This window comes from Dromiciops gliroides, chromosome 2 (genome assembly GCF_019393635.1).
Source record: "Dromiciops gliroides isolate mDroGli1 chromosome 2, mDroGli1.pri, whole genome shotgun sequence".
Classification (NCBI taxonomy): Eukaryota; Metazoa; Chordata; class Mammalia; order Microbiotheria; family Microbiotheriidae; genus Dromiciops; species Dromiciops gliroides.
In genome coordinates, this window is record NC_057862.1 from 178,926,630 (window position 1) to 178,951,011 (window position 24,382).

The window sequence follows — 24,382 nt, forward strand, 5'->3', positions numbered from 1 at the left end:
CAGGCCAGTCTGGTGCTTTAGGTTGGAAATTGGAACAAGATGAGGCATCTGGAGACTAACAGTTAACAAAAAGTTTACTCAGCCATAGCACAGAAAGTATACTCAGCAAGGATACAACATTGATTCAGCTGGCACAGCTTCCTGGACTTTAGATTGCTAGCATGGGCTGGCAACTCCTGCCTCCTTATAATCTAATTTTTGTTCTTCAGTTACCAAGATGCTTAATAAAGGGTTAATTAAGTTTTGAGGATGGCTTTAATAATGCCTCTTAAGGAAAAAAAAAATGAGCCTAGCCTATGTGACAGATATTGCTTCTATCATTAGAAGAGTGGATCATTTTTCCTAAAAGCTTTTTGGGCCAATTATAGTTCATCATGGATAATCTCCCGGGTTCCTTCAAGATGGACAGGCTTCCCATTCTCACAGGCCACAGTGACTTTGACTGGTTCTTTCTTGGTACATGTGTAGTGACATTTACCAAGCTGAGAGCTCCCTGTCTCCTCACAGGCAGTGACAGAGTATGAGTCTGGGCCCTCGAAACAGTTGTCTTGTCTATTCTTGCAAGGGACATTTATGCCGTTGGGGTTGGTGCAGATATCCTTGATCTTGTCTTGTTGGTCATGAATGATAGTATTGACGTGCTTGCATTTCTTTTTGCCTGAATTGATCTGCCTCATTTGTTTTTGGACCTCTTCGTTACTACTCCTTTCATTGTGATGTTCCCGCCAAAACTTGAGTTCCCTCATTGAAGATCCAGCAAAGGATGTGATGGAATCTATCATTGGTTGCTATGAAGAAGAATAACATGTAGGTAATTTGGGATTCATACTCAAGGAGTTGCTAGCATATAATTGTTGCACAGCCTGTACAGACACACACACACACACATTGATACACATATACATATCTCTCTCACAAAGACTGGTGCCAATTCAAAAGGCAGTCACAAGGGCAGGTAGGTGGCACAGTGATTAAAGCACCAGCCCTGTATTCAGGAGGAGCTGAATTCAAATCCGGCCTCAGACACTTGACACATACTAGCTGGATGACCCTAGGCAAGTCACTTAATCCCCATTGCCCCACAAAAAAAAAGGCAGTCAGTTCACTATAGAAATAGGGGAACCAAGGCAGTGAGTTGTAGTATTCACTAACTTTGTGGAGCAGGAAGGGGCTGACAGAGGTGATTGGTCTCAGTTAGAGATGAAATGAGGAATGATAGGTGTAACTAAAGCAGTAGAGAGGAAGGGAAAGCCCATCCATCTATAGAAAGGTTTTTAATTTGTTTTGAAAACTATATTCCGATATAATTGGTTTCCTTTGTAATCCAATGTATTTTTTTTTGGTGAGGCAGTTGGGGTTAAGTGACTTACCCAGGGTCACACAGCTAGTAAGTGTCACGTGTCTGAGGTCGAATTTGAACTCAGGTCCTCCTGAATCCAGGGCCGGTGCTTTATCTACTGTGCCACCTAGCTGCCCCTCAATGTATTTTATTTTATTCATTTAAAAACATTATTTTTAGAATATGTTCATAGGCTTTACCCAAAAAAAAGGTTAAGAACCCCTATTTACAGGGAGCACAGCAGTTTTGATTGCTGATGTGAAGTGGGGAAAAGACTACTAGCTGCACCTAGATTTTTCATTTTTGCTCCTGAATTCTTTGCATGTTAGCAGGGATCATCACTGGGGAGGAGATTAGAAGAAATCTCCTTACAACAGCCTCCCATAGCTCCTTTACAATTTTGTGAAATGGAATCTCACAGATGATTTGAAGGTTACCCAGACTGGTTACCCAGGAATATGATAGAATTTCAATGAATTTCAGAGCATAACTCAGATAAGAATTGAGTCTTAGAGATCAGCAGCAGCCAGAAAAATGCCCTTCAAAGCATGAACTAAGTCTTGAGAATGTCTCCTGGCTTTTGCTGGCTGTCTTGCAGAGTGTGACTAAAATATCTCTGATGCAGTCACTGTAAGAGGTAAACCCTCTCTCTCCAGGGGATAGACTTTATAGTACATGCAATCCAGTCGATAGCAGCAGAGTATCTGATGAGTTTTTATGGTAACTAGAGATCGGCAGATGGTAGCAGAGAACAGCAGTGGCGACATTTGCTAGAGAACAATAAAGAGAACTTCAGCAGAGAGAACAGTAACATAGGACCCCATCTCACTTGATGACATCACCAAAAGCATCTGCTTCTCAGAATTGTGAGTTGTATTGGCTACACATTTCCTCTGTGTGCCTCTTCTTATATGTGCCCTGGTTACATGTTCCTAGAGGCAGAATGGTCCAGGGAAAAGAACACTGGGTACAGATTCAATGACCTAAGTCCGAATCCCATCTCTGTCACTTTCTACTTGAGTGACTTTGGGGAAATCACTTAAGCTCATTAGGATGCAGTTTCCTCATTTGTCAAATGGTAAGGTTAGACTAAATATAGTTTCTAAAGTTCCTTTCAGCTCTAAAAATATATGATCATATAGTCTTATATGTGTGAATATTGAATGAATTAAAATTTATTTTAGTGACAATTTATTATTAAGTATCTCCTATGTGACAGGCACTGTTCTAGGTTCTAGAAATAAATATATGAAAGTGAAACAGTCCTGGACCTCAAGGACCTTAATAGAAGGAGACAACATATATAGGAAAATGGTGGCCAGAAGAGGGAGTTTGGGGTTAGAGAGTCAGGGATTCTGAATAGAACCATAGGGCAATTACTATTACGATCTTTCTAGTAGCAATGATAGTGTTGATTTGATTACTGTTCCCAGAGCAAAGGTGAAAAGGGGGATTCTGGAGGAGGCACCCATGAAGGAGCAGGGAAGATGACAGCTACGTAGTCCCTGCATGTATTTCCTTTCTGGGGGTGGGGGTGGGGGGTAATGAGGGTTAAGTGACTTGCCCAGGGTCACACAGCTAGGAAGGGTCAAGGGTCTGAGGCTGGATTTGAACTCAGGTCCTCTTGAATCCAGGGCCAGTGTTTTATCCACTGTGCCACCTAGCTGCCCCGCCCCCGCATGTCTTTCCTCTCCCCTTTACTGATATATGTACAGAGGAATATTGTCATTTATTTTTATGTCTTCGGTGAAATGGAGTTTGTGCTCCTACTCTCCAATCAGAGAGACAGATGGTAGTGCAGAGGTGGGGTACCAAGGCTGCTGAGATCTTACAGGATGATAAGGTTATTCTACTAACGGGCTTCCTAGTGGCACGGTGGAGAGGCCAGAGAAGCAATAGATGCAGAGGCACTGGGAAATAAAGTGTAGCTTTGGGGTTTACGAGATGTGTGTATGAAGGTCCACACATCTGTGTGTATGAAAGCCACTGGACATAGAGTGTAGTTACGGCTTTATGAGATGTATATGTGAGAGGATAAGGGTGGGCAAAGATGCTCTGGACATATTGGAGGTCAGAATGAGCAGTGGCCAGACTGATCAATCATAGTCGCAAGGAGAAACAATGATGGCAGATGATGGAAAGCAAGTGAACTGAGGCAGCTATAGCAGAGGGGAAAGAATTCTGGAGTCTAGGAGCCTGGCTATGAATGTTGACTTGCTATTTGCTCTCAGTATGAATTTGGTCAGGTCTCTTCACCTCTTTGGTGTTCTGTCTCCTTATCTATAAAATGACTGGTTTGGACAAGGTGATCTCAAAGAACCCTTCCAGCATGAAATCCTCTATTTCTATGATTGGGTTGATGGAATTCCAAGGTCAATCCATATCAGTACTTTGGAGTCATGAGAGATACCACCTTGCCCATAGAATCATCTCTGAACATCTCTTCCCAATCCTCTTTGACCCATAGGGGAGGCCCAGCATCTGCAAGGCTAAGGAGAGGAAAACTTAGAGATCATCTATTCCAACTCCCTTATTTTATGGATGCAGATATTGAGGCTCAGAGAATACCATGGTGATGAGTATTAGAGCGAGGCATCTTTTTCCCATCCTCACAGCAGATTCATGGGGCTGAGTTTCAGGTTTTTGGGAGGAAGGGCCAAGAACCACTGGGAGGAGCTCATCTATTCAATGGGAAGAAAGTATTCTAGACAAATGTTTCACGTTCAGTGAGAGAAGAAATGAAAGTGAAAGAAGAAGTTAATTTTGCAGAAATGAAAGAGAATCTCACCCAACTCACCAAGTAAACATCTTCATCCTCATTTTTAGGGACTGCTATCACGAACTGCTGAACATCCTGACCCCTCTTCTGACTCTGTGAGCTGGTTTTCTGAGGAAGGAGAAAGGAAATGGAAGGAAACATGCCGTGAACTGTCTTCCTCTCCTTCACCTCTTCCTCCCCCCGTCCCCAACCATCAGCATGTTACTGTAGTCATTACTAGATTCATGCTCATCAATACCTCAATTTCTCAAATTTTCACACTGTCACCCAGGATACCCGGATCCTCACTTGGGGAAAAAGCCCTGGGATAAGTAGGGAAAGAGAATACTGCAGAGGGTCTGGGTGGCAGCAGAATAGAAGTGTCTGGGCTACTGGGAGAAAGAAGAAACATAAACATATGGGGAAGCAATTACAAAACAGAATAAAGTCTATGGTAATTAATCCTAAGGTGGGAAGGGGAAGAAGAAAGCTGTGGCAGGTCAGTAACCTGAAGGAGTAAGAGGGGCAGTGTCTCCTTTGCAGCTTTGTCCAACTCAATTTTGCCCAGGCACCAATATGCTATCCCCTCAATGTTTCTCTCCGCCTGGCAAAGAATTAGATATTGAGGGGATGCCCATCAACTGGGGAATGGCTAAACAAGTTGTGGTATATGAATGTAATGGAATACTATTTTGCTGTAATAACCTATGAGCAGGAGGAGTTCAGAGAAACCCGGAAGGACTTACACAAATTGATGTTGAGAGAACTAAGCAGAACCAGCAGAATATTGTACACAGAACAGCAACATTGTGTGATGATCAGTTATGACAGACTTGGCTCTTCGTAGCAGTCTAATGATCCAAAACAATTTCAAAGAACTCATGATAGAAAATGTTCTCCACACAGGGGCAGCTAAGTGGCATAGTGGATAAAGCAACGGCCCTGGATTCAGGAGGATCTGAGTTCAAATCTGGCCCAAGACACTTGACACTTACTAGCTGTGTGACCCTCGGCAAGTCACTTAACCCTCATTGTCCCACAAAAAAGAAAGAAAGAAAGAAAGAAAGAAATGTTCTCCACATCCAGAAAAAAGAACTGTAAATTCTGAATGCAGATTGAACCATACTGTTTCTACTTTTTGGCTGTTTTTTTTCTTTCCTTTTTTTGAGGTTTTTCCCTTCTGTTATGATTCTTTTATCACGATGTGGCTAATGAAAAAATATTTTTAATGTGATTGTACATATATAACCTATATCATATTGCCTTTCATCTTGGGGAGGGGGGAGGGGGGAGAGAAGGGAGGGTGGGAGAAAAATTTGCAACTAAAAATTCTATGAAAACAAATGTTGAAAACTATCTTTACCTGTAACTAGAAAATAATAAAATATTTTTACGATAAAAACAAACAAAATGTTTCTCTCCACCTCTATTCCTCTATTGTTTCTTATTCCTCTGAGCCCTTAATGTTTCTCACTCCTTCTCCCAGTCCTTCCCTCTCTTTATCCCAATGCTGGCCCAGCCCCAGAAGTGTCTTGCCTTATCTAGTGCTCTGGTCCTGACTCCAGCAGAGAACAGATACAGCTGGTCTTGAAGCTGGGATGTTCTAGGGGCTGAACATCTGACTGTAGAGCAGGACTGGTAAGAAGGAGGAAGTGGTAATGAAAAGGGTAGAGTGATTTGACGTCATTCTTTAAACTGAAAGCACTGGATTTCTCTTGGAAAAGGGCCCTCTACCTTCACCCACACCACTCCAGGACTGGCTCAAAGATCAAACATTCATCTGGCTATATGAACATAGAAGCAATTTTTTTTTTTTTTTTTTTGCCGGGCAATGGGGATTAAGTGACTTGCCCAGGGTCACACAGCTAGTAAGTGTCAAGTGTCTGAGGCCGGATTTGAACTCAGGTACTCCTGAATCCAGGGCCGGTGATTTATCCACTGTGCCATCTAGCCACCCCTTAGAAGCAAATTTTAAGACAATAACTAATCCCTCTGGGATTGGATACCTGCTATGGGGGGAAGGAGGGGAAGAAGAAATCAAGCAATTCAATATGTCATACTTGTGCAGTAATGCACAACATCATCACCTTCCTCAAAAGTGTTTTGCTTTTTACTGTTCCCTGACCCCTTATCTCCCTCCCTTCCCTCAGGGCAAAAATATATTACTATACCTACTTGAGTTTGTATGTTAATCCCTCTTTGAGCCAATTCTGATGATATTAAGGTTCACTCCCTCCCCCACTACTGCCCCCTTTTCCCCTCCCCTCCATAAGCTTTTTTCTTGTTTCCTTCATGTGAACTACCTCTCCCCAGACCATCTCTCCCCTTCCCCCTCCCCCAGTCTATTCCTCCTACATCTCAACCCTATTTTAAAGATGTCATCATGGGTTAGTTAGGTGACACAGTGGACAAAGCACCAGCCCTGGACCCAGGAGGCCCCTAGCCCAAATCCGGCCCCAGACATAAGACACCCCACCCTGTTTGCCTCACAAAAAACAAAACATAAATGCTTTACAGATATCATCCCTTCATATTCAGTTCAGACCTGTGTCTTCTGTGAATTCCTTACTGAGAAAGGTCTTATGAGTTTGAAGTATTATCTTCCCATGTAGGAATGTAAACAGTTTGATCTTTTAATATTCCTCATGAAGTCTTTTTCATGTTTGCCTTTTTATGTTTCTCCAGGGTCTTGTATTTAAAAATCAAATTTTCTATTCAGTTCAGGTCTTTTCATCACAAATGCCTGAAAGTCCTCTTTTTCATTGAAATCCCATTTTTGCCTCTGAAAGATTATAATCTTTCAGATTTTATAATCAGTTTTGCTGGGTACATGATTCTTGGCTATATTCCCAGTTCCATGCCCTCCCGTCCTTTAATGTAGATGCTGCTAGAACTTATTTTAGCCTTATTGGAGCTCCACAGTATTTGAATTCCTTTTTTTCTAGCTGCTTGCAATATTTTCTCCTTGACCTGAGAGCTCTGGAATTTGGCTATAATATTCCTGGGTTTTCCTTTTGGGATCTCTTTCAGGAGGTGATCGGTGGATTCTTTCAATTTCTATTTTAGCTTCTGTTTCTAGAATATCAGGGCAATTTCCTCTGACAATCTCTTGGAGGATGGTTTCTAAGCTTTTATTTTAGTCATGGTTTTCAGGTAGTCCAATGATTTTCAAATGATCTCTCCTGGATCTGTTTTCTAGGTCAGCTGTTTTTCCAAGGAGATATTTCATATTGCCCTCTATTTTTTTATTCATTTGGATTTGCTTTACTGTGTCTTGGTTTCTCATAAAGTCACTAGCTTCCATTTGTTCAATCCTCATTCTTAAGCAATTATTTTCTTGAGAGAGTTTTCCTATTTCTTTTCTCATTCGGCTCTTCAAACTGTTGACCTTTTTCTCATGCCTTTCCTGCATTGCTCTCATTTCTCTTTCCATTCTTTCCTCCATCTCTCTAAATCTTCCTTCTATCTCTCCTACTTTCTCTCCAAAGTCCCCCTTTTTTGTGAGGCAATTGGGGTTAAGTGACTTGCCTAGGGTCACACAGCTAGTAAGTGTTAAGTGTCTGAGGCCGGATTTGAACTTAGGTCCTCCTGACTCCAGGGCCGGTGCTCTATCCACTGTGCCACCTAGCTGCCCCCAGAGTCCCTTTTGAGTGCTTGATTTCATAGGGAGGGTTGAGGAGGGAGGGAGGAAGAAAAATTTAGAACACAGAATTAGCTCAGAGACCTTAATCTCATCAGAGTGGGCTCAAGGAGGGAATAACATTCACACGTAATTGGGAGGAGTAATCTATTTAACCCTACAGGAAAGTAGGAGGGGAAGAGGATAAGAGGGAAGGGTGAAAAAAGGGAGTGCAGAGCTGGGAAGGGGACAGTCAGAAGTAAAACACTTTTGAGGAGGAATAGGGTAAAAGAAGATAGAAAATAGAGTAAATATTATGGGAAGGGAATAGGATGGAGGGAAATAGTTATAATGATTGATTATAATGGCAAAATGTATGGTACCTACTTTGCTGGGCTATTATGAAGAAAATTATTTGTCAAGTTTAAGGTACTATATACAGGTTATGATGAACAGGATACTATCAGAAAAACCTGGAAAGACCCACATGAATTGAAGCAGAGTGAAATGTACTGTATACAAAATAACAGTAATAGTGTAAGATGATCTACTGGGAAGCATGTAGTTACTTTCAGCAAGGCAATGATCCAATATAACCCTGAAGGACTTATGAAAATCACAATACATCTACAGAGAAAGAACTGATAATATCTGAAAACAGATGGAAACACATTAAAAAAATTTTTTTTGGACAATTCCTTAATCTGAAGTTTTGTTTTTTGACTCTTTTCTCTCACAACATAGCTAATGTGGGAATGTTTTCCATGACTACTCATGTATAACTTATTTTGTACTGCTTGAGTTCTTGTGAGTGGAGGGTGGGAAGGGAGGGAGGAAGAGAAGTTGGAACACAAAGTTTTAAAAAATTGATGTCAAAATTTGTTTTTACATATATTTTGGAAAATAAAATTCTATTCAAGAGAGAGAAAAAAAAGAAGGGAAGAAGAGGCCAAGCATTTATTAAGCACCAGGTACTGTGAGAAGCAACTATTTTTTGAGGGAATGGAGAGATAAGTAAAGTTTGATGGCATAGCAGGCCAAGGGGAGAATTTTTTAGGCTACCTGAAAATATTTGTAGATAGAGATGAAAAAACAATGGAGAGACCAAAGATTCAAGAGAGGGAATGATAGATAAAACTATTTCCTGGAGGATGTAGGAGGAGATAGAGTCTAGGGTATAAGTGGAAAGATTAGTTCTGGGAACTAGACCCAATTCTTTCTTTTAGAGGAGGAAAGGAGAAAATGAGTAATGACTGCATAAAGAAAGCAGGATAAAAATAGAGGTTTTGTCCTAGAGTGAGCAAGTGTCCAGAAATAAGACATTTGTCCCAGCGTAGGCTGACAAGTGACAAGTGATCATCTTCTTCTAGGGAAAAGACAGGGGAAGGGTCTATTAGTGGATCAGGGGCAGAGCCTAGTATTGGAGTGGGGACATGGAACTGAGGCTTGGTAGAACTGGTAACAAGATAGTGAGAGTATGGGTAGGAGCAGTCCACTGGGGGAGAAGACTGAGTTCATGTGGCTTAGGCTGGCTGGTGGGCCCCAAATATTGACAGGTAGAGAGTGAGGTTCAGTTCTGGCCCAGACAATCCTGTCTCCTCAGTGCCTACAACAATGGCCTAAGGTTTACTTTACAACACTTCTTTCTACCTGGAGACCAGAACTTTCCCTCCTTTTGCTCAGCCTTTGGAAAGGAAGGCCCTTGGGTGGGCAGGTAGACAGGTGATAGAAGACATCACCCACGCCCCTAATGGAGAGAGCCTTTCTGGGCATTTCTTTCTTTCTTTTTTTTTTTTGGTGAGGCAATTGGGGTTAAGTGACTTGCCCAGGATCACACAGCTAGTAAGTGTCAAGTGTCTTAGGTAGGATTTGAACTCAGGTCCTCCTGAATCCAGGACTGGTGCTTTATCCACAGCGCCACCTAGTTGTCCCCCAATTCTTTTTTAATCTGTCTTTCCACTGCCCTTTATTGAATGTAATTTTTATTGCATTATGATCTGAAAAGAATACATTTAGTATTTTTTGCTTCTCTGCATTTTATTTTGAGGTTTTTATGCCCCAATACATAGTTAATTTTTGTTCAGGTGCCATGTACCATTTAAAAAAAGGTATATTTTTTCTATCTCCATTCAATTTTCTCCAGAGGTCTATGATTTCTAACTTTTCTAAGTTCTATTCACATCTTTAATTTCTTGTTAATTTTGTGGTTAGATTTTTCTAGTTCCGAGAGGGGAAAGTTGAGGTCCCTTATTAGTGAAATTTTACTATTTCCTCCTGCAACTCATTTAACTTCTTTAAGTATTTGGATGCTGGGGAAGCTAGGTGGCACAGTGGATAGAGCACCGGCCCTGGAGTCAGGAGGACCTGAGTTCAAATCCGGCTTCAGACACTTAACACTTACTAGCTGTGTGACCCTGGGCAAGTCACTTAACCCCAATTGCCTCCTAAAAAAAAAAAAAGAATTTGGATGCTATACCATTTAGTGCTTATATGTTTAGTATTGATATTACTTCATCGTCTATGGTACCTTTTGGTAAGATGTAATTTCCTTCCTTATCTCTTTTAATTAGATCTATTTGGGGGTGGTGGTGGTAATGAGGGTTAAGTGACTTGCCCAGGGTCACACAGCTAGTATGTGTTATGTGTCTTAGGCCAGATTTGAACTCAGGTCCTCCTGAATCCAGGGCTGGTGTTCTATCCACTGTGCTACCTAGCTGCCCAATTAGATCTATTTTTACTTTTGCTTTGTCAGAAATCATGATTACTACTCCTGCTTTTTTTTTAAACTGCAGCTGAAGCATAATAGATTTTACTCCAACCTCTTACCTTTATTCTCTGTGTCACTGCTTCAAGTGTTTCTTTTTTTAATCATAAAAATATTGTATTATTTTCCAGTTACATGTAAAGATAGTTTTCAACATTTGTTTTAATAAGATTTTTAGTTCCAAATTTTTCTCCCTCTCTCCTTTCCCTCCCCCCTCTGAAAGCAATCTCATATATATATTTTATATATGTACAATCACATTAAACATTTCTGCATTAGTCATGTTGTGAAAGAAGAATCAGAACACAAGGGAAAAATCTCAAAAAAGAAAAAAACAACAAAAAAAAAGTAAAAACAGTATGGTTCAATCTACATTCACAATCCACAGTTCTTTTTTCTGAATGTGGAGAACATTTTCCATCATGAGTTCTTTGGAATTGTTTTAAGTGTGTTTCTAGTAAACAACATATAGTAGGATTCTGGTTTTTAATTCACTTTGCTATCCACTTCTGTTTTATGGGTGAGTTCATCCCAGTCACATTCACAGTTATGATTACTAACTGTGTATTTCCCTCCATCCTATTTTTCCTCCTGTTTATCCTTATTTCTCTCCTTTCACCCTTTCTCTCCTCACAAGTGTTTTGCTTTTGACTACCACCTCTCCCAATCCATATTCCCTTCAGTCAGCCCCCCCACCATTTTCTTAACCCCTGGCTTTCCTACTTCCCTATAGGATGATAGATTTCTATATCCAATTCACTGTATATGTTTTTCCCTCTTTGAGCCAATTCTGCTGAGTAAGGTTCAGGCAATGCCTCCCCCTCCATCATCACCTTCAGTGTAATATGTCTTTCATGCTCTTCATGTGAGATAGTTTACCCCATTATACTTCTCCCTTACTTTTGCTCCCAGTGTAATAATCTTTCTTACCTCCTTTATCTATCTATCTATCTATCTATCTATCTATCTATCTATCTATCTATCTATCTATCTATTTTTCTATCTATCTATCTATCTATCTATCTATCTATCTATCTATCTATCTATCTATCATCTATCTATCTATTTGGGGGTATCATCCCCTCAAAGTCACCTGATACCTGCACCCTCTGTCTATGTATATACCTTCTAACTGCACTAGTAGTGATGCAGTTCTTAAGAATTATAAACATCATCTTCCCATGTACAAATGCAAAAAATTTAGCTTTATTGAACCCCTTCTGTTTTTTCTTTCCTTTTTACCTTTTTATGCTTCTCTTGAGTATTGTATTTGAAAATAAAAATTTTTATTGAACTCTGGTCTTTATATCAGGAAACTTTGAAAGCCCTCTATTTCATTGAATGACCACTTTCCTCCCTGAAGGATTATACTCAGTTCCATCAGCCACAGTTGAACACTGTACCTTGACCCCAACATGTGATGTCATTGGTCCTCTTCCAGTATGAAGGACTAACAACAACGAGAAGCATCCCTAGCACTTAGCACAACACTTGGCACATAATAGGTATTTAATAAATGCTTTTCCTTGACTGGCAATGAGAAATGGAGTGCTGATTTGAGGAGGGGAGGAAGGAAACTTCTTTGTAGGGGCTAGGATTGGGAATAATATAAGGCTGAAAGAGATGGGGAGAGTCAGCATCCTAGGATTATATTGCTGAAAGGGATCTTAGATGTCATCTATTCCTACCCTCTCATTTTATGGATAAAAGAAAGGAGACAGAATTATAGTGACTTCATGGAAGATCACAATGTTGTAAATAGCAGAATCTGAATTTGACTCCAAAACAGATGCTCTTGCTGTGACACCAGGGAGTTCCAACTTTTTTGGTCCCTCTGCCCCATGACTTTCAGTTAATCTCACTGCATTTCCTTACTCAATATGAAAAGAAATAAATTCTAGAATTTATCATGCATATGCACACAAGAAATAAAAGAGATTAATTTTTCCTAAGGGAAACTTTATTTGATATATAACAACATATTTGTATAAAAAAATTTTATCAGAAATAGTCAAATAAATTAGTGAATTTGTTTTCTTTTCAGATACCTACCTGTCACGTTCAGCCTCCTGTTTGTTTCTTGCTTTGGATTTGATTGAGAATGAAACAGAGAATCCTAATTCACAGAAATAAGTTGTTCTACATTATAATCTTTTGAGTACATTTAGTAATGGTGACATGTTTCTCCAAGGGTATACCAAATAGTTTTTAATTTTGCTGATTAGAAATCAGTTTGGAGCTTTTGCTTATTAAGGAAATCAAATAGCTCATTTTTTCCTGGGCCCTTGTTGCTGATTTTTTTTCTAGTTCAATATGAAGAGAGTCTCATATCTAAATTTTAATCATTTGGTTTTGGTCAGTTGGATTTATTCCTTCAAATATCCCTTAGACATTTTTCAGATGTACTGATTGATGGCTTCTTCCCTTTCTCACTCTGACCCCAGCTCCTAACTATTTCATCTCCAATCCATTTTTTCCCTTAGTAACACACACTATTTATTACTTTTCAAATATTTATAGTGTAAAAAATGTAGTTGTAATATATGTTGTAAATACAATTGTATTATACAGTTATTAAAAAACACATATTTCCGGGGCAGCTAAGTGGTGCAGTGTATAGAGCACCGGCCCTGGATTCAGGAGGACCTGAGTTCAAATCCGGCCTCAGACACTGTAACAATTGGAATGACGCCACCTGCTGGAGACTTACTGTAGAAAAGCTCTGCCATAAGATGAAGGTCTCTGAGGGCAAGACCATGAGTCTTTTCTTTGGCATCAGGAAGTGACGTTTGCTTGTGGGAGGAAGAAGAGGGAGCCTGGAGCTCTGATTGAGGCTCTTTCCTAAGGACTCCAGTGGAGAAGGGAGCTAGAAATGCGCTTTCCCTTTAATAGAGAGATGAATGTCGGCCTCTCTCTCTCTCTTTACCAAATTCTTATTCTCCTTAATAAATGCTAAAGCTTATAATTTATTGGAAACCACTCATTAGATATTTTAGACAATATAGCTAAAATTTTAGCCTTCACAGACACTTAACAATTACTAGCTTGTGTGACCCTGGGCAAGCCACTTAACCCCAATTGCTTCACCAAAAACAACAACAACAACAACAACAAAAACCCAAAAAACACCCCACATATTTCCTGTATTCCTTTAACAAGTTTCTTATACTCTGTGGGGGTATTATACCCCAGAATGCGAACTCCTGCACTACACCCAAAGGCCAGGATACTTCAAGTTTGGGACAGTGGAGTCAAAGGAAGAGTAAGAGCTCAACTCCCCAGCTATTTTATCAGGAAACAGAGCAATTGTAGCCAAAGGCCTGAGTGGGAAGGAGATTACATTTCTTCATCCTAATCTCAGGCCTGGGCAGGCTGCCAGAGAAGAGAGAGAAGGAAATGCCATGGTAGGGGGAGATGACTATCTGGGGAAAAAAGGAAATTCTGGCTGTTTGGAATTTGGCTGCGGCTCTTAGCCACAGAGGCTTCTTAAGGTCAAAGGGAATCATGAGTCAGAGGGAGGCTGAGCTAGGACAAGCCCCTTATGCATCAATCAAACAACAAGAATTTATTAATTGCACTGGGTTAAGTGCTACAGATACAAAAAAAAAAAAAAAAAGAAAAAATAGTCCCTGCCTTTAAAGAACTTATAAATCAATCAGTACGCAGAATAAAAACTGAGTAAATGAAAGGTAGCCTTAGAGGAGAAGGCATTAGCAACTGAGGGGACTGGGAAAAAAGCATTTGGAGGAGGTGACCCTTAAACTGAGTTTTTGAGAAATCCAGGGATTCTATGAAGTAAGGGTTAGGTGGAAGAAAATTCTAAGAGAGGGACAACCAGTGCACAGATATGGAGATAGGAGATAGAATATTATGTGTGTTGAACAGTAAGTAGGCCAACATGTCTGGATTGTAGAGGTGAGTATATAGGTGAGTGATGTGTTAAAGGACTGCAATGAAAGGGTCAAGTTGTGAATATTTATAAATGCCATAGAGAGGAGTTTATATTTGATCCTAGAGAGGTAGAGAGTCATTGGAGTTTATTGAGTAGGGGAATGACATCGTCATGTCTAAACTTTTTGGAACATCGCTTTGACAGCTGAGTAGAGTATGGATTGGAGATGGGAGAGTGGCTAGGAGACCAGGTGAGAGGTGGTGAAGGTTTGAATTAGGGTTATGGATGTGAAAGTGGAGAGAAGGTGATGTATTTGAGAGATGTAGAGAAAGAAATTATAAGATTTGGTAACATGGAGGATGAGGAGGAGATAGACACACACAAGAGATGAAAGAGAGAGAGAAGAGAGGAGAGAGATATAAAAGATGAGAGAATGGAGTTGAGAATTTGAGAATGATATTGAAGTTGTGAACCTGGGTGATTGGAAGAATGATAGGGTCTTTAAAAATAATGGGGAAGAGGGGCAGGTAGGTGGTGCAGTGGATAGAGCACTGGCCCTGGATTCAGGAGGATCTGAGTTCCACATCTGGCCTCAGACACTTGACACTTGCTAGTTGTGTGACCCTGGGCAAATCACTTAAACCTCACTGCCCCATTTCTGACCCCCCCCCATAGGGAAGTTGGGAAGAGAGGTGGGCTGGGGGCAAATATAATGGTTGCCATATCCTTTTAGATCAAGCCCAGAGAGAGCAACAGACTTAGGTTTTGAAGAGCAGGGGTAAAGGATTTGAGGTTATATATAACCAAGTCCAGATGTAGAGGGGGAAAGAATGATACCTCAACCCTTTGGAGACAGGAGAGGGTGGGGTGGGAGAATACGAATAGAATCTTCTAACACACAGTAACTTCGTTAGAGCTATATAATGATTTTTCCTGCAGCTGACATAGGAAATATTTTATGGGAAAGAACCCTGGTGGGACCAGAGGGACCAAGGTGCTTGCTTTTTTCCTCTAAAGTTGTCCCTAGGGGCAGCTAGGTGGTGCAGTGGATAGAGCACTGGCCCTGGATTCAGGAGGACCTGAGTTCAAATCTGGCCTCAGACACTTAACACTAGCTGTGTGACCCTGGGCAAATCACTTAACCCCAATTGCCTTACCAAAATAATAATAATAATAATAATAATAATAATAATAAAGTTGTCTCTACCTCTATGTCCATGCCTAGAGTGACCCTAGTCCTAAGAGGGGTCAAACTCTTTTTCTTAAGCTTTTTACAACCCCACCCCAGATGTCTGTGGAGAACTGCTCCAAACTTAGGTTTGGCTCATGTCTAGGCTCTCCCCAAAAGAGAGAAGAAGGAGAAGGTATAAATCAGGTTTAAGAAAGCTATATATTTCCTCCACACAAAAATAAATGTTTAAAACACAAAAGACTTACATGCACAGATTGACAAAGACTTGAACACAAAGCAATAACATAACTACTAATCTTGATACTTAAACACATAAGAACATAAAACCTTTTTTGGGATTGCTGAACAGACTAATCCACCTTCCCCTTGGCTCTGTATTATCCGAACTCCTTCTTCAAGGTGTCTCCTGGGAAAACTGGTCCAAGATTTCTCCTCTTCCTATAAGTAGTTGTCTTTCTCTAAGAATTCCAGTAGTAGTCTTAGGGGGCTGTCCCCTTTAATTCAGATGATACCTACTGAGTGACCCAGGAGCTCACAAGGTAGCCACTGGGAAAAAAAATTCTTTCCTCATGATTGCTGCCCAGGCACTTATGCTCATCTCCACCCCCCCCCCCCCCCCCCCCCCCCCCCCCCCCCCCCCGCCCTCCCGCCCCAAATTAAGAACAGCAGCAACAATCTGAATGTTACTTCTCCCTTAGGCCTCACACAAAATCTCAAGGAGAGGAATGTTTTTGTTCCCATGTTCTTGAGAGAGGAAGAAAAGAGAACACCAGAATAAGGTTTGCTGACATCGGGAGGAAGGGTCTTCTGAACTCAATGGCAAATTATCACTAATAAAGTTTTGATGCGGCCCTCTGTCGTCACCACCAAGGAACTGCAGCATCATCCCAAAGTGCCAAGTCTTTCAATACTGAACCAGTGCTGCTGGCCCACTGGAAATGGTCAGGGTCAGCGTGTTACTGGGAGGAGAGCCCCTTGTTGGAGGCTGGTGGATGGGTTGGTTCCCACTTTCATATATCATACCATTCTTGCTTTTTTCTCAGTTGTGGTTACAGAGGACAGACATTGAAGTCAGGATGCCCAGATTCTATTACTGGTTTGAAGACTAAATGAGCTGGATAACCTTGGGAAAGTCGCATAACACCTCTCTGGGTCTCTTGCCTTATTTTAAGTCCTTCTCGGAGTCAGTGAAGCATGGTAGGTAATGTTCAACTTGGAGCATGGATAGAGTGTAGGATTTGAGGTTGGGAAGACCTGAATTCAAATCTCACTTTGGATACTTCCTTGTGCCCATATGAGTATGCACAAATGGCTTAATCTCTTTAAGCCTCAATTTTCTTATCTATAAAATGGGGATAGATAATAATACATCTAGTTACCTCACAGAGTTGCTGTGAGGCTCAAATAAGAAAATGTAAAGTGTTTTATAAACCTTAAGTTGCTATATGTTAGCAGCCTGCATATATGTGTATATACACACACAATCTACATATTACTCTCCATGTGACTGTTTATAAAAAGTGCTTTCTATGACTGTCTCAAATGATCCTCACAGCACATCCCTACTGATAACATTATTTCCATTTTTACAGATGAAAAAACTGAAGGGCAGATAAATTTGTCATATTATTGTCCACAGTTACAGAGGGAGCATGGAGAGTAATTAGTTCAGGTCTCCCATTAGACTTCAAGTCTAATACACCCATCCTGCCTATAACATAGGGATTCTGTGAGAATCAAATGAGATAACCTTGGTGGAGGCACTTTGAAAATTAGAAGGTGTTACACAATATGTAGAAGCAGCTGGGGGGCAGAGTAGGTAAGAGTGCTTTGTCTGGAGTCAGGGAAACCTGAGTTCAAATCTCATCTAACACACTTAATAGTTCTGTGACCCCTAGGCAAAGCACTTAACCTCTTACTGCCTCAGTTTCTTTAACTTTAAAATAGGCACAATAATCATAATCAGACCTACTTCACAGGGTTTTTTGAGAATTAAATGATCTCAGGCGAGATAATATGATAATAAGCACTTTGTAAAGTGCTTAGTGCAGTCCCTAGCATAAAGTAGGCACTTAATAAATTCTTGTTCCCTTCCCTTTATTTCATAGTTCATGGATTTCAAACTGAAAGAGATCTGAGAACACATTTAGTTTCAGTGTCTCATTTTACAGATAAGGAAAGTGAGGCCTTGAGATGCTAAGGCACTTACTTGCCCATGGTAACTTATCTAATAAGTGGAAGATCAGGGACTTGAACACAGGTTCTCTGGCTCCTAACCCCCTGCTCTCCCCACTGCACCATGCTCTCTCATCATCATAAACCCCTTCCACATGGAAGAGTAGACCCATTAACTCCAAAACTTTGATTTTAGGAGGGAACTCATCTCAGAACACCAGATTTCTCACCTGGCTGCACTGCTATGGGAAATCTCTGACTTCTCCACCATAGCCCTGGGTCAGCTACCTCCACCCTCTCCCACCCCCCACTTTCCAGCTTCTTTGTGTATGCTGTCTTCTCCCATTAAATTGTAATCTCTTCCAGGGCAGGGATTAATTTTTTTTATTTTTATCTCCAGCACTAAGCACAGTGCTTGGCACATAATAGACACTTAATAAGTGTTTATTGACAATTGACTATAGCCAACTTCTTTCTATTGGCCTGGAGGATTAGGAAATAGGATAGAAAAATGGTAGAGATGGCTGGGATCATGGAGGGAGAGCCCATGGTTTAGTCCCATTTAACATGGGTGAGGAGCAGCAATGAAAGGATTAATAGCAGTCCCCTTCTTGGCTTTACTCCCAGTAATGTTATTTCTCTCTCCTCTCCCCTGGATCCACCCCACCCCCAATCCATTATTCATCCCCTAGAAGAGTCTAAACTAGGAGAAAGGACCCCTAGGGGCCAGTGCAGAAAGCAGCAGGGAACCAATGGGTCAGCCTCCCACTGCAGTCTTAGACAGAGGGTTTTCAGGTGCTAAACGGTGCCATCCAGGTGCACAGGAACCAGCTGATATCCAGGGGGATCACCACTTTCAGGGGGATCACAGGCCACAATGTAGGCTCTATCTAGGGAGGTGTCACTGTAGCGGCAATTGGGGTATCTCCCAGAGGTGAGGTCACACTGAGTCATGGAGACTGTGCTAGGGCTCTGATGACAGTTCTCCCGGCCATTCTTACAGGTCATGCTGGGAGATTCACAGGTAATGACCACATTTGGGAAAGAGTCATGGAGGAAGGTGTTAAGGGGCTTGCAGTGGTGGGTGTAAGAGTTAATCCTGCCCATGGCCCTGTTGCACTGGAGAGGGCTGGGCTGGATGTGCTGAACTTGAAACCACTGGGCGTAGGTCAGGTTCTGAGGCTTTGCGCTGACTGGGACTTCCCATAGTCCCAGAAAGAGAAGCAAGAGGGGGCATGACCCTGCCAGAGCTGGTGCCATCTCTCCTACGGGGGAGGAAAAATGAAGGGAGCAGAGGGCAAGAAGCTATTCAAGAAATCAATGGCCCCCACCTCTGGTTTCAGTTACCATCTCCTTGGTTTGCTGTGCACCCATCCCCACTTACCTCAATGTGACCCTATCCCTACTCATTTCACAATCTCTCTCTTTTACCTCATTTCATCTAATCTGTGGGCTCACTGAAAACAGGAACTGCCTTTTTTTCTTTTTCCCCAACACTTTGCACAGTGCCTGGCACATAGTAGGTGCTTAATAAATGCTTACTGACTATATGCTCTCATCCCCACATAACACAATATTCCCTTCCCTGTTCACACCACTGTGCTCTACACACCCTACTTTGCCTTTATCTTCATCCCCCTACTTATATCAACCCCCCTTACTCCATTATGGCCTATCTCTTCTTACCCTACTATTTATTCCCCCTTCTCTATTCATATCACTGTATTCCTCTCTCTTCATACCCCACTTTGCTTTCATCCTTATTTCCCTACTGCCCTTCCTGCCCCCTCAGTCACTCTGCTTCTATCTCAATTTACCTTATTGTGCCCCCCTCCCTACAAACCCCATTGGGTCCCTTGCTTATATGACTATGCTCCCATCCCCACCGAATTATATAATTACCCTTTGAAAAACCATCTTTTCTCTTTATCTATCCTTTCCCCCCCTCTCTTGTCCCCACAACACTCTTTCCTCTCTAAATCCTGTCCTACCCCAGCCCCAGAAAACCATCACATTTCCTCACCCAGTAGTACCAATAACAATTTCTTGCTGCAAGTTTAATCCAGATGACTCTTGAGAAAATTCTGGAGTTACCTTCCTTGTTGGTTGTAGTTCTTGCAGAGCCAGAAGGATATGGGGATGAGCTCGGGGTTGGTGGAGAGAAGTGGTGTTTGTGGCTGGCAAGCGCACCTCATATCCAGGAACAGGTTGAAGCCAGTCATTTCCCCTCTCTGTCATGTGACCTCAACCAGTGGATACCATTCATGCCAGTGTATATCAAAGGAGTTAATACACCTGTGTAAACAAGTTCTATAATGACAACGCCCTAAAAATGTACTCATTCTGTCACATGAAAAAAAAGTTTAGTGGCGTACTTCCTCTCCTGATGTGTCAACCAAGAATGAAGGCCTGGAAAAAGGCCATTGTTTCTCTCTCCCTGCTGGCACCAATAGGGCTCCTTGTGGTGGCATCAAGGGCTCCTCTCTCCCTGCCCTGAGAAAGCTATCCCATGCCTGCCTTTACAAGTCATTGTGTATATGATTTCCTAATTGGGGTGGCGCTGTTTACTTATGAGGATGGGAAGGAAAAAGAGTTGAATCATCAAGGTTTTACAAGGATCCTGTACTCTTTGGCTCCTTCATCTCCATCTCCAATAGTTATTCTAATGATGATGCAGTGCTTCCCATGACTATTACCTGGGCCTCTTTTTTTTTTTCTGTCCAGACACTGACCACTGCATTCATTCAACAAAAATTTATTAAGCACCTACTATGTGCCAGGCACTGCACTGGGCATCGAGGATACAAAGACAAGAATAAAAGTTCCCAGCCTCAAGGAGTTTACGTTCAGTTGGGTGACGCAATATGTACCCAGAGAAGTAAATACAAAATAAATACCAAGTTATTTGTGCAGGAGGAGAGGAGAGAGGGCAGTAGCAATTGAGGAGTGGGAGGTCAGAGTAGGCCTTCTGTAGAAAATAGCCCTTAAGCTAAGCCTCCAAGGAAGTTAGGGATTCTAACTAGAGGAAGTAAGGAAAGGAATATATCCAGGCATGAGCAATAGCCAGTACCAAAGCATGGAGGTGGGAGATGGGGCACAGCAACAGGCTACTTTGACTGCAACATAGACTGCATTAGGAGAGTTATGTGCAATAAGTCTGGAAATACAGGCTGGAACCAGTGGGTGAATGGTTTTAAACTCCAAACAGTGAAACTTGTCTTTTATCCTGGTGCAAGAGGGAGCCAGTGCAGCATCTTGTGCAGAGGAATGACACAGTCAATTTGGCAGATGTTTGGAGAATGAATTGGAGGTGAGAGAGACTGGAAACAGGAAGACCAGTTAGGAGGTTTTTATAATATTTCAGGCAAGAAGCGATGGGGACCTGAAAATTAGGATGACAGCTGTGTGAGTGGGAGAAGGGGAAAGATGCAAGATATGTTGTGGAGCAGAACAAATGGACCAGACTTGGCCATAGGTTGGATATGAAGGTTGAAGGAAATGGAAGAGTTGAGTGTGACTCCAGGGTTGCAAACTGTAAAACTTGAAGAATAGTGATGCCATCAATAGAAACAAGGAAGTTGGGAAGAAGGTAGGGCTTTGGGGAAAAGGGAGTGGTTTCTGTTTTGAGATAGATACCTACAGGACAAGAAGTTGAGAATGTCTAAAAGGAGGTTGGAGATGCAGGAGTGGGCCTCAGGAGAGAGGCTGGGCCTACATAGAAAAATCTGAAAGTCATGTGCTTAAAGAGGATAACTGAACTTATGGGAGCTGATGAGGTCACTGAGAAAGAAAGTTGACAGAGAGAAAGTAGCTCAGAACAGAGCCCTGGAGTAGGGCCACACAAAGAGGGTGGGACATAAAGGATGGTCCAACAAAGAAGACTGAAAGATTGCCAAACAGGTAGAATAACCAAAAAGCAGGTATTGCCAGAACCTGGGAGAAGAGGATATACAGGAGGAGAGGGGAGTCTTAGGTGTCAAAAGCTCTTGAGTGGTAAAAAAGGATGAGAATTTAGGAAATGCCATAGGATTTGGAAATTAAGAAGTCACTGCTAATCTTGAAAAGAGCAGAGTCAATTGCATGATGACATCATAAACCAGATTAAAAGGGGTTGAGAAAAGGGAGGAAAGAGGAGGTAATGAATGGAAGACATTTCATTTTTGTTTTTGGCTGTGAGAGGGAGATGTTAGGATGAAAGCTTCAAGCGAAGTGACCTGGCCATTGTCACTCAATTAGCAGGCTTAAATCTGGAATCTGAACAGTGGGTCTTATGATGCCATGAACCCAGCTCTACTGATTCTTGCCAGAATTCCATGCTGCCTCTGTATCAAAGCAGCAAAGGATCATGGGAAATGCTAAGTGGCAGTCTGAGGATAAGGGAGTATCTGGTATCGCCCTAGTATTTTTGGAACAGCAGCATTAGCAAGGATTTGGAGTCAGAGTATGTGGGCTCAGATCCATTGCCTTGGGTGGCGCGGCTTTGGGCAAATCCTTTAACTTAACTCAGTTTCTTCATATTGAAAATCAATGGGTCCTTTCTGGCTATAAATCAAAGGATGGGGTCCATTCTCTGATTTCTCAGATTGGAGTTTTGGTCTTTCCTTCTTCTACTAAGACAGAATTCAAGATTCTCAAAGGCTTCCTTCATTATGTTACTGGCTGGCTTAAGCCCAGCAGCAGTCATTGGTTGGCCAGCAATGGGATAACTACTGACAGCTAGATAGCTTGATGTTGATTGAGGACTCAGCCAGCTATAGATAAGGACTGAAGGAAGCAGATGGAGTAATTTCTTCCTAATTTGTATATCTAGGTATCTCCCCCCCACACCCCCATACACACACTCCCCAAATCATTTCTAGGATCTTCATTAGTTTACAGTAACTGCACAGGCATTTAGTAGGATGGAATATTAGTTTAGATCAGAGGTTACAGGATCTGTTCATTTGGGGTTAGGATTAGTGTTCTGGTCAGTAAACCGGGGCAAAGGTTTTGGGCAGGATTTTTGTTGGGGGCCCAACAGAGACAGGAAACCAACAGGGAAAGAACCATCACTGTGGATAAAGGGCAACTGTGGTGAGGGTGGAGGGAGACAGGAGATTGGCTGTACTAGAATGACTTGGGAAAGGGAGCCATGCCACTAGATGGCAGAAGAGGTTAAGAGAAAATGGACCATAACACTTCATTTTCCTTTTCTAGGGCCCTAAACTCTTGGGCCACACCTTGCTTTGCCTTCTTAAGAACTCTGAACGATGAGCAAATGTGAACCTATGGCTAGGGAGCTATGCACATCATAGCGGGGATGCCAAGACATTTTGTGCCTAAGAATCCTTGATTCAGCACAGCCTATTCATCAAGTAGAAGTTATTGACTTGAGACAACAGAGGGGTGGAGGCTGGTGGCAGGATGGGGAGGGAGGCTAGTGAGGGAGTTAAGTTGGATTCCCAGCGAGAACTGCTTGTTTATTCTTGTAATGCAATGTCTCCACACCCTGATTTCCTCCAACTTCTGCCACTGAGTTTACCCATCATGGTATTTGAAGGTTGGATGCCACAATGGATGGAGTGCTGGACTTGTTAGGAACACGGGTTCAGATCCCTCTTCACTCATTCACTAGCTCTGTGACCATTGGCAAGTCACTTAACTTGTCTGAGCCTAAGTTTCCTAATCCGCAAAGTGGAGAGAAACTATCTATAGTACAAATCTCACAGGGCTGTTGGGAAATTAAGAGGAGGGAATAAATGCAGTGTACTTTCCAAGCTTTAAAGCCTTATGTGAACGTTAGTTATCATCCCCACCTCCCTTCATTTGAATTGCCTTTGCGGAGATGAAATTAAATCGACACATTCCCCTACTGCCTTGGAGCAAAAAAGCAAAAACAACACGCATGAAGATATTCATGATCTGTGTCTATAAAGGGACAAAGTCGGGGGCTGGGTCTGTTATTTTCTCATGAGCAAACTCCTACCAATACAGGTCAGCACCTTCTCTGCAACTTAGTTTTTTTAAAAAATAATTTTTAATTAGTTAAATATTTTCCAATTCCATGTAAAATTTTTTTCAACAATAACATTTAAAAAAATTTTGAGTTCCAAATTCTCTCTTTCCCTCCTGTCCCTCTGCCCTCTGTGAGGAAGCAATTAATTTGATTTGGATTCTATATATGAGGGGCAGCTAGGTGACCCAGTGGATAGACTACTGGTCCTGGAGTCAGGAGGACCTGAGTTCAAATTTGACCTCAGACACTTGACACTTACTAGCTGTGTGACCTTGGTCAAGTCACTTAACCCCTCTATTGTGAGACACACACACACACACACACACACACACACAATTATATATGTGGGGTCATGCAAAACATATTTCCATTATTAGCTGTGTTTCTGCAACTTAGTCTTAAAGGGTTGCCTAGAACATGGCTCAGAAGTTAAATAACTGGCTCTCTATCCATTTATAAAAGGCCCTCTCTCTGTATGCCTACACATTAACTTTGAAATGGAAAATGGAATCCATTACCTGTACATGTGTAAACCAGACATTTACTTGTCCCTTCATCATCATCTGGATTCTACTGGTGAAGAGAGATTTTCCCTGCCTGGCTTATCTGGATCACAGGCTGAGTGAGGTCCTCTTTGGCTCATTTTGC

At 41.7% G+C, this 24,382-nt stretch overlaps 2 protein-coding genes across 2 annotated transcripts; both read right to left on the reverse strand.

Moving 5' to 3' along the window:
* Positions 1–362: 362 nt before the first annotated feature.
* LOC122738485 (ribonuclease pancreatic-like) lies at positions 363–24,382 on the reverse strand. The gene is made up of 4 exons (XM_043980503.1): positions 24,253–24,382; positions 19,834–20,034; positions 4,137–4,226; positions 363–788 (listed from the first exon to the last, which is right to left on the reverse strand). Exons 2-4 carry the CDS (start codon positions 19,975–19,977, stop codon positions 363–365), a joined length of 660 nt encoding a protein of 219 aa, XP_043836438.1. The 5' UTR covers positions 19,978–20,034; positions 24,253–24,382.
* Positions 18,538–19,002, reverse strand: LOC122742641 (ribonuclease 8-like). The gene has a single exon (XM_043987024.1). The coding sequence runs from the start codon at positions 18,997–18,999 to the stop codon at positions 18,538–18,540; it is 462 nt and encodes a 153-aa protein (XP_043842959.1). The 5' UTR covers positions 19,000–19,002.

What these genes read in the sequence shown, in the direction of transcription:
- LOC122742641 (XM_043987024.1), bottom strand. Translation starts at nt 18,999, where the DNA reads ATGGCACCAGCTCTGGCAGGGTCATGCCCCCTCTTGCTTCTCTTTCTG.
- LOC122738485 (XM_043980503.1), bottom strand. Translation starts at nt 19,977, where the DNA reads ATGACAGAGAGGGGAAATGACTGGCTTCAACCTGTTCCTGGATATGAG. An exon ending in AACTACAACCAACAAGGAAG is followed by an intron (nt 4,227 to 19,833) that starts GTAACTCCAGAA and finishes CTCCTTCCTCAG; the next exon opens with AAAACCAGCTCACAGAGTCA. An exon ending in AGGATGAAGATGTTTACTTG is followed by an intron (nt 789 to 4,136) that starts GTGAGTTGGGTG and finishes TCTTCTTCATAG; the next exon opens with CAACCAATGATAGATTCCAT.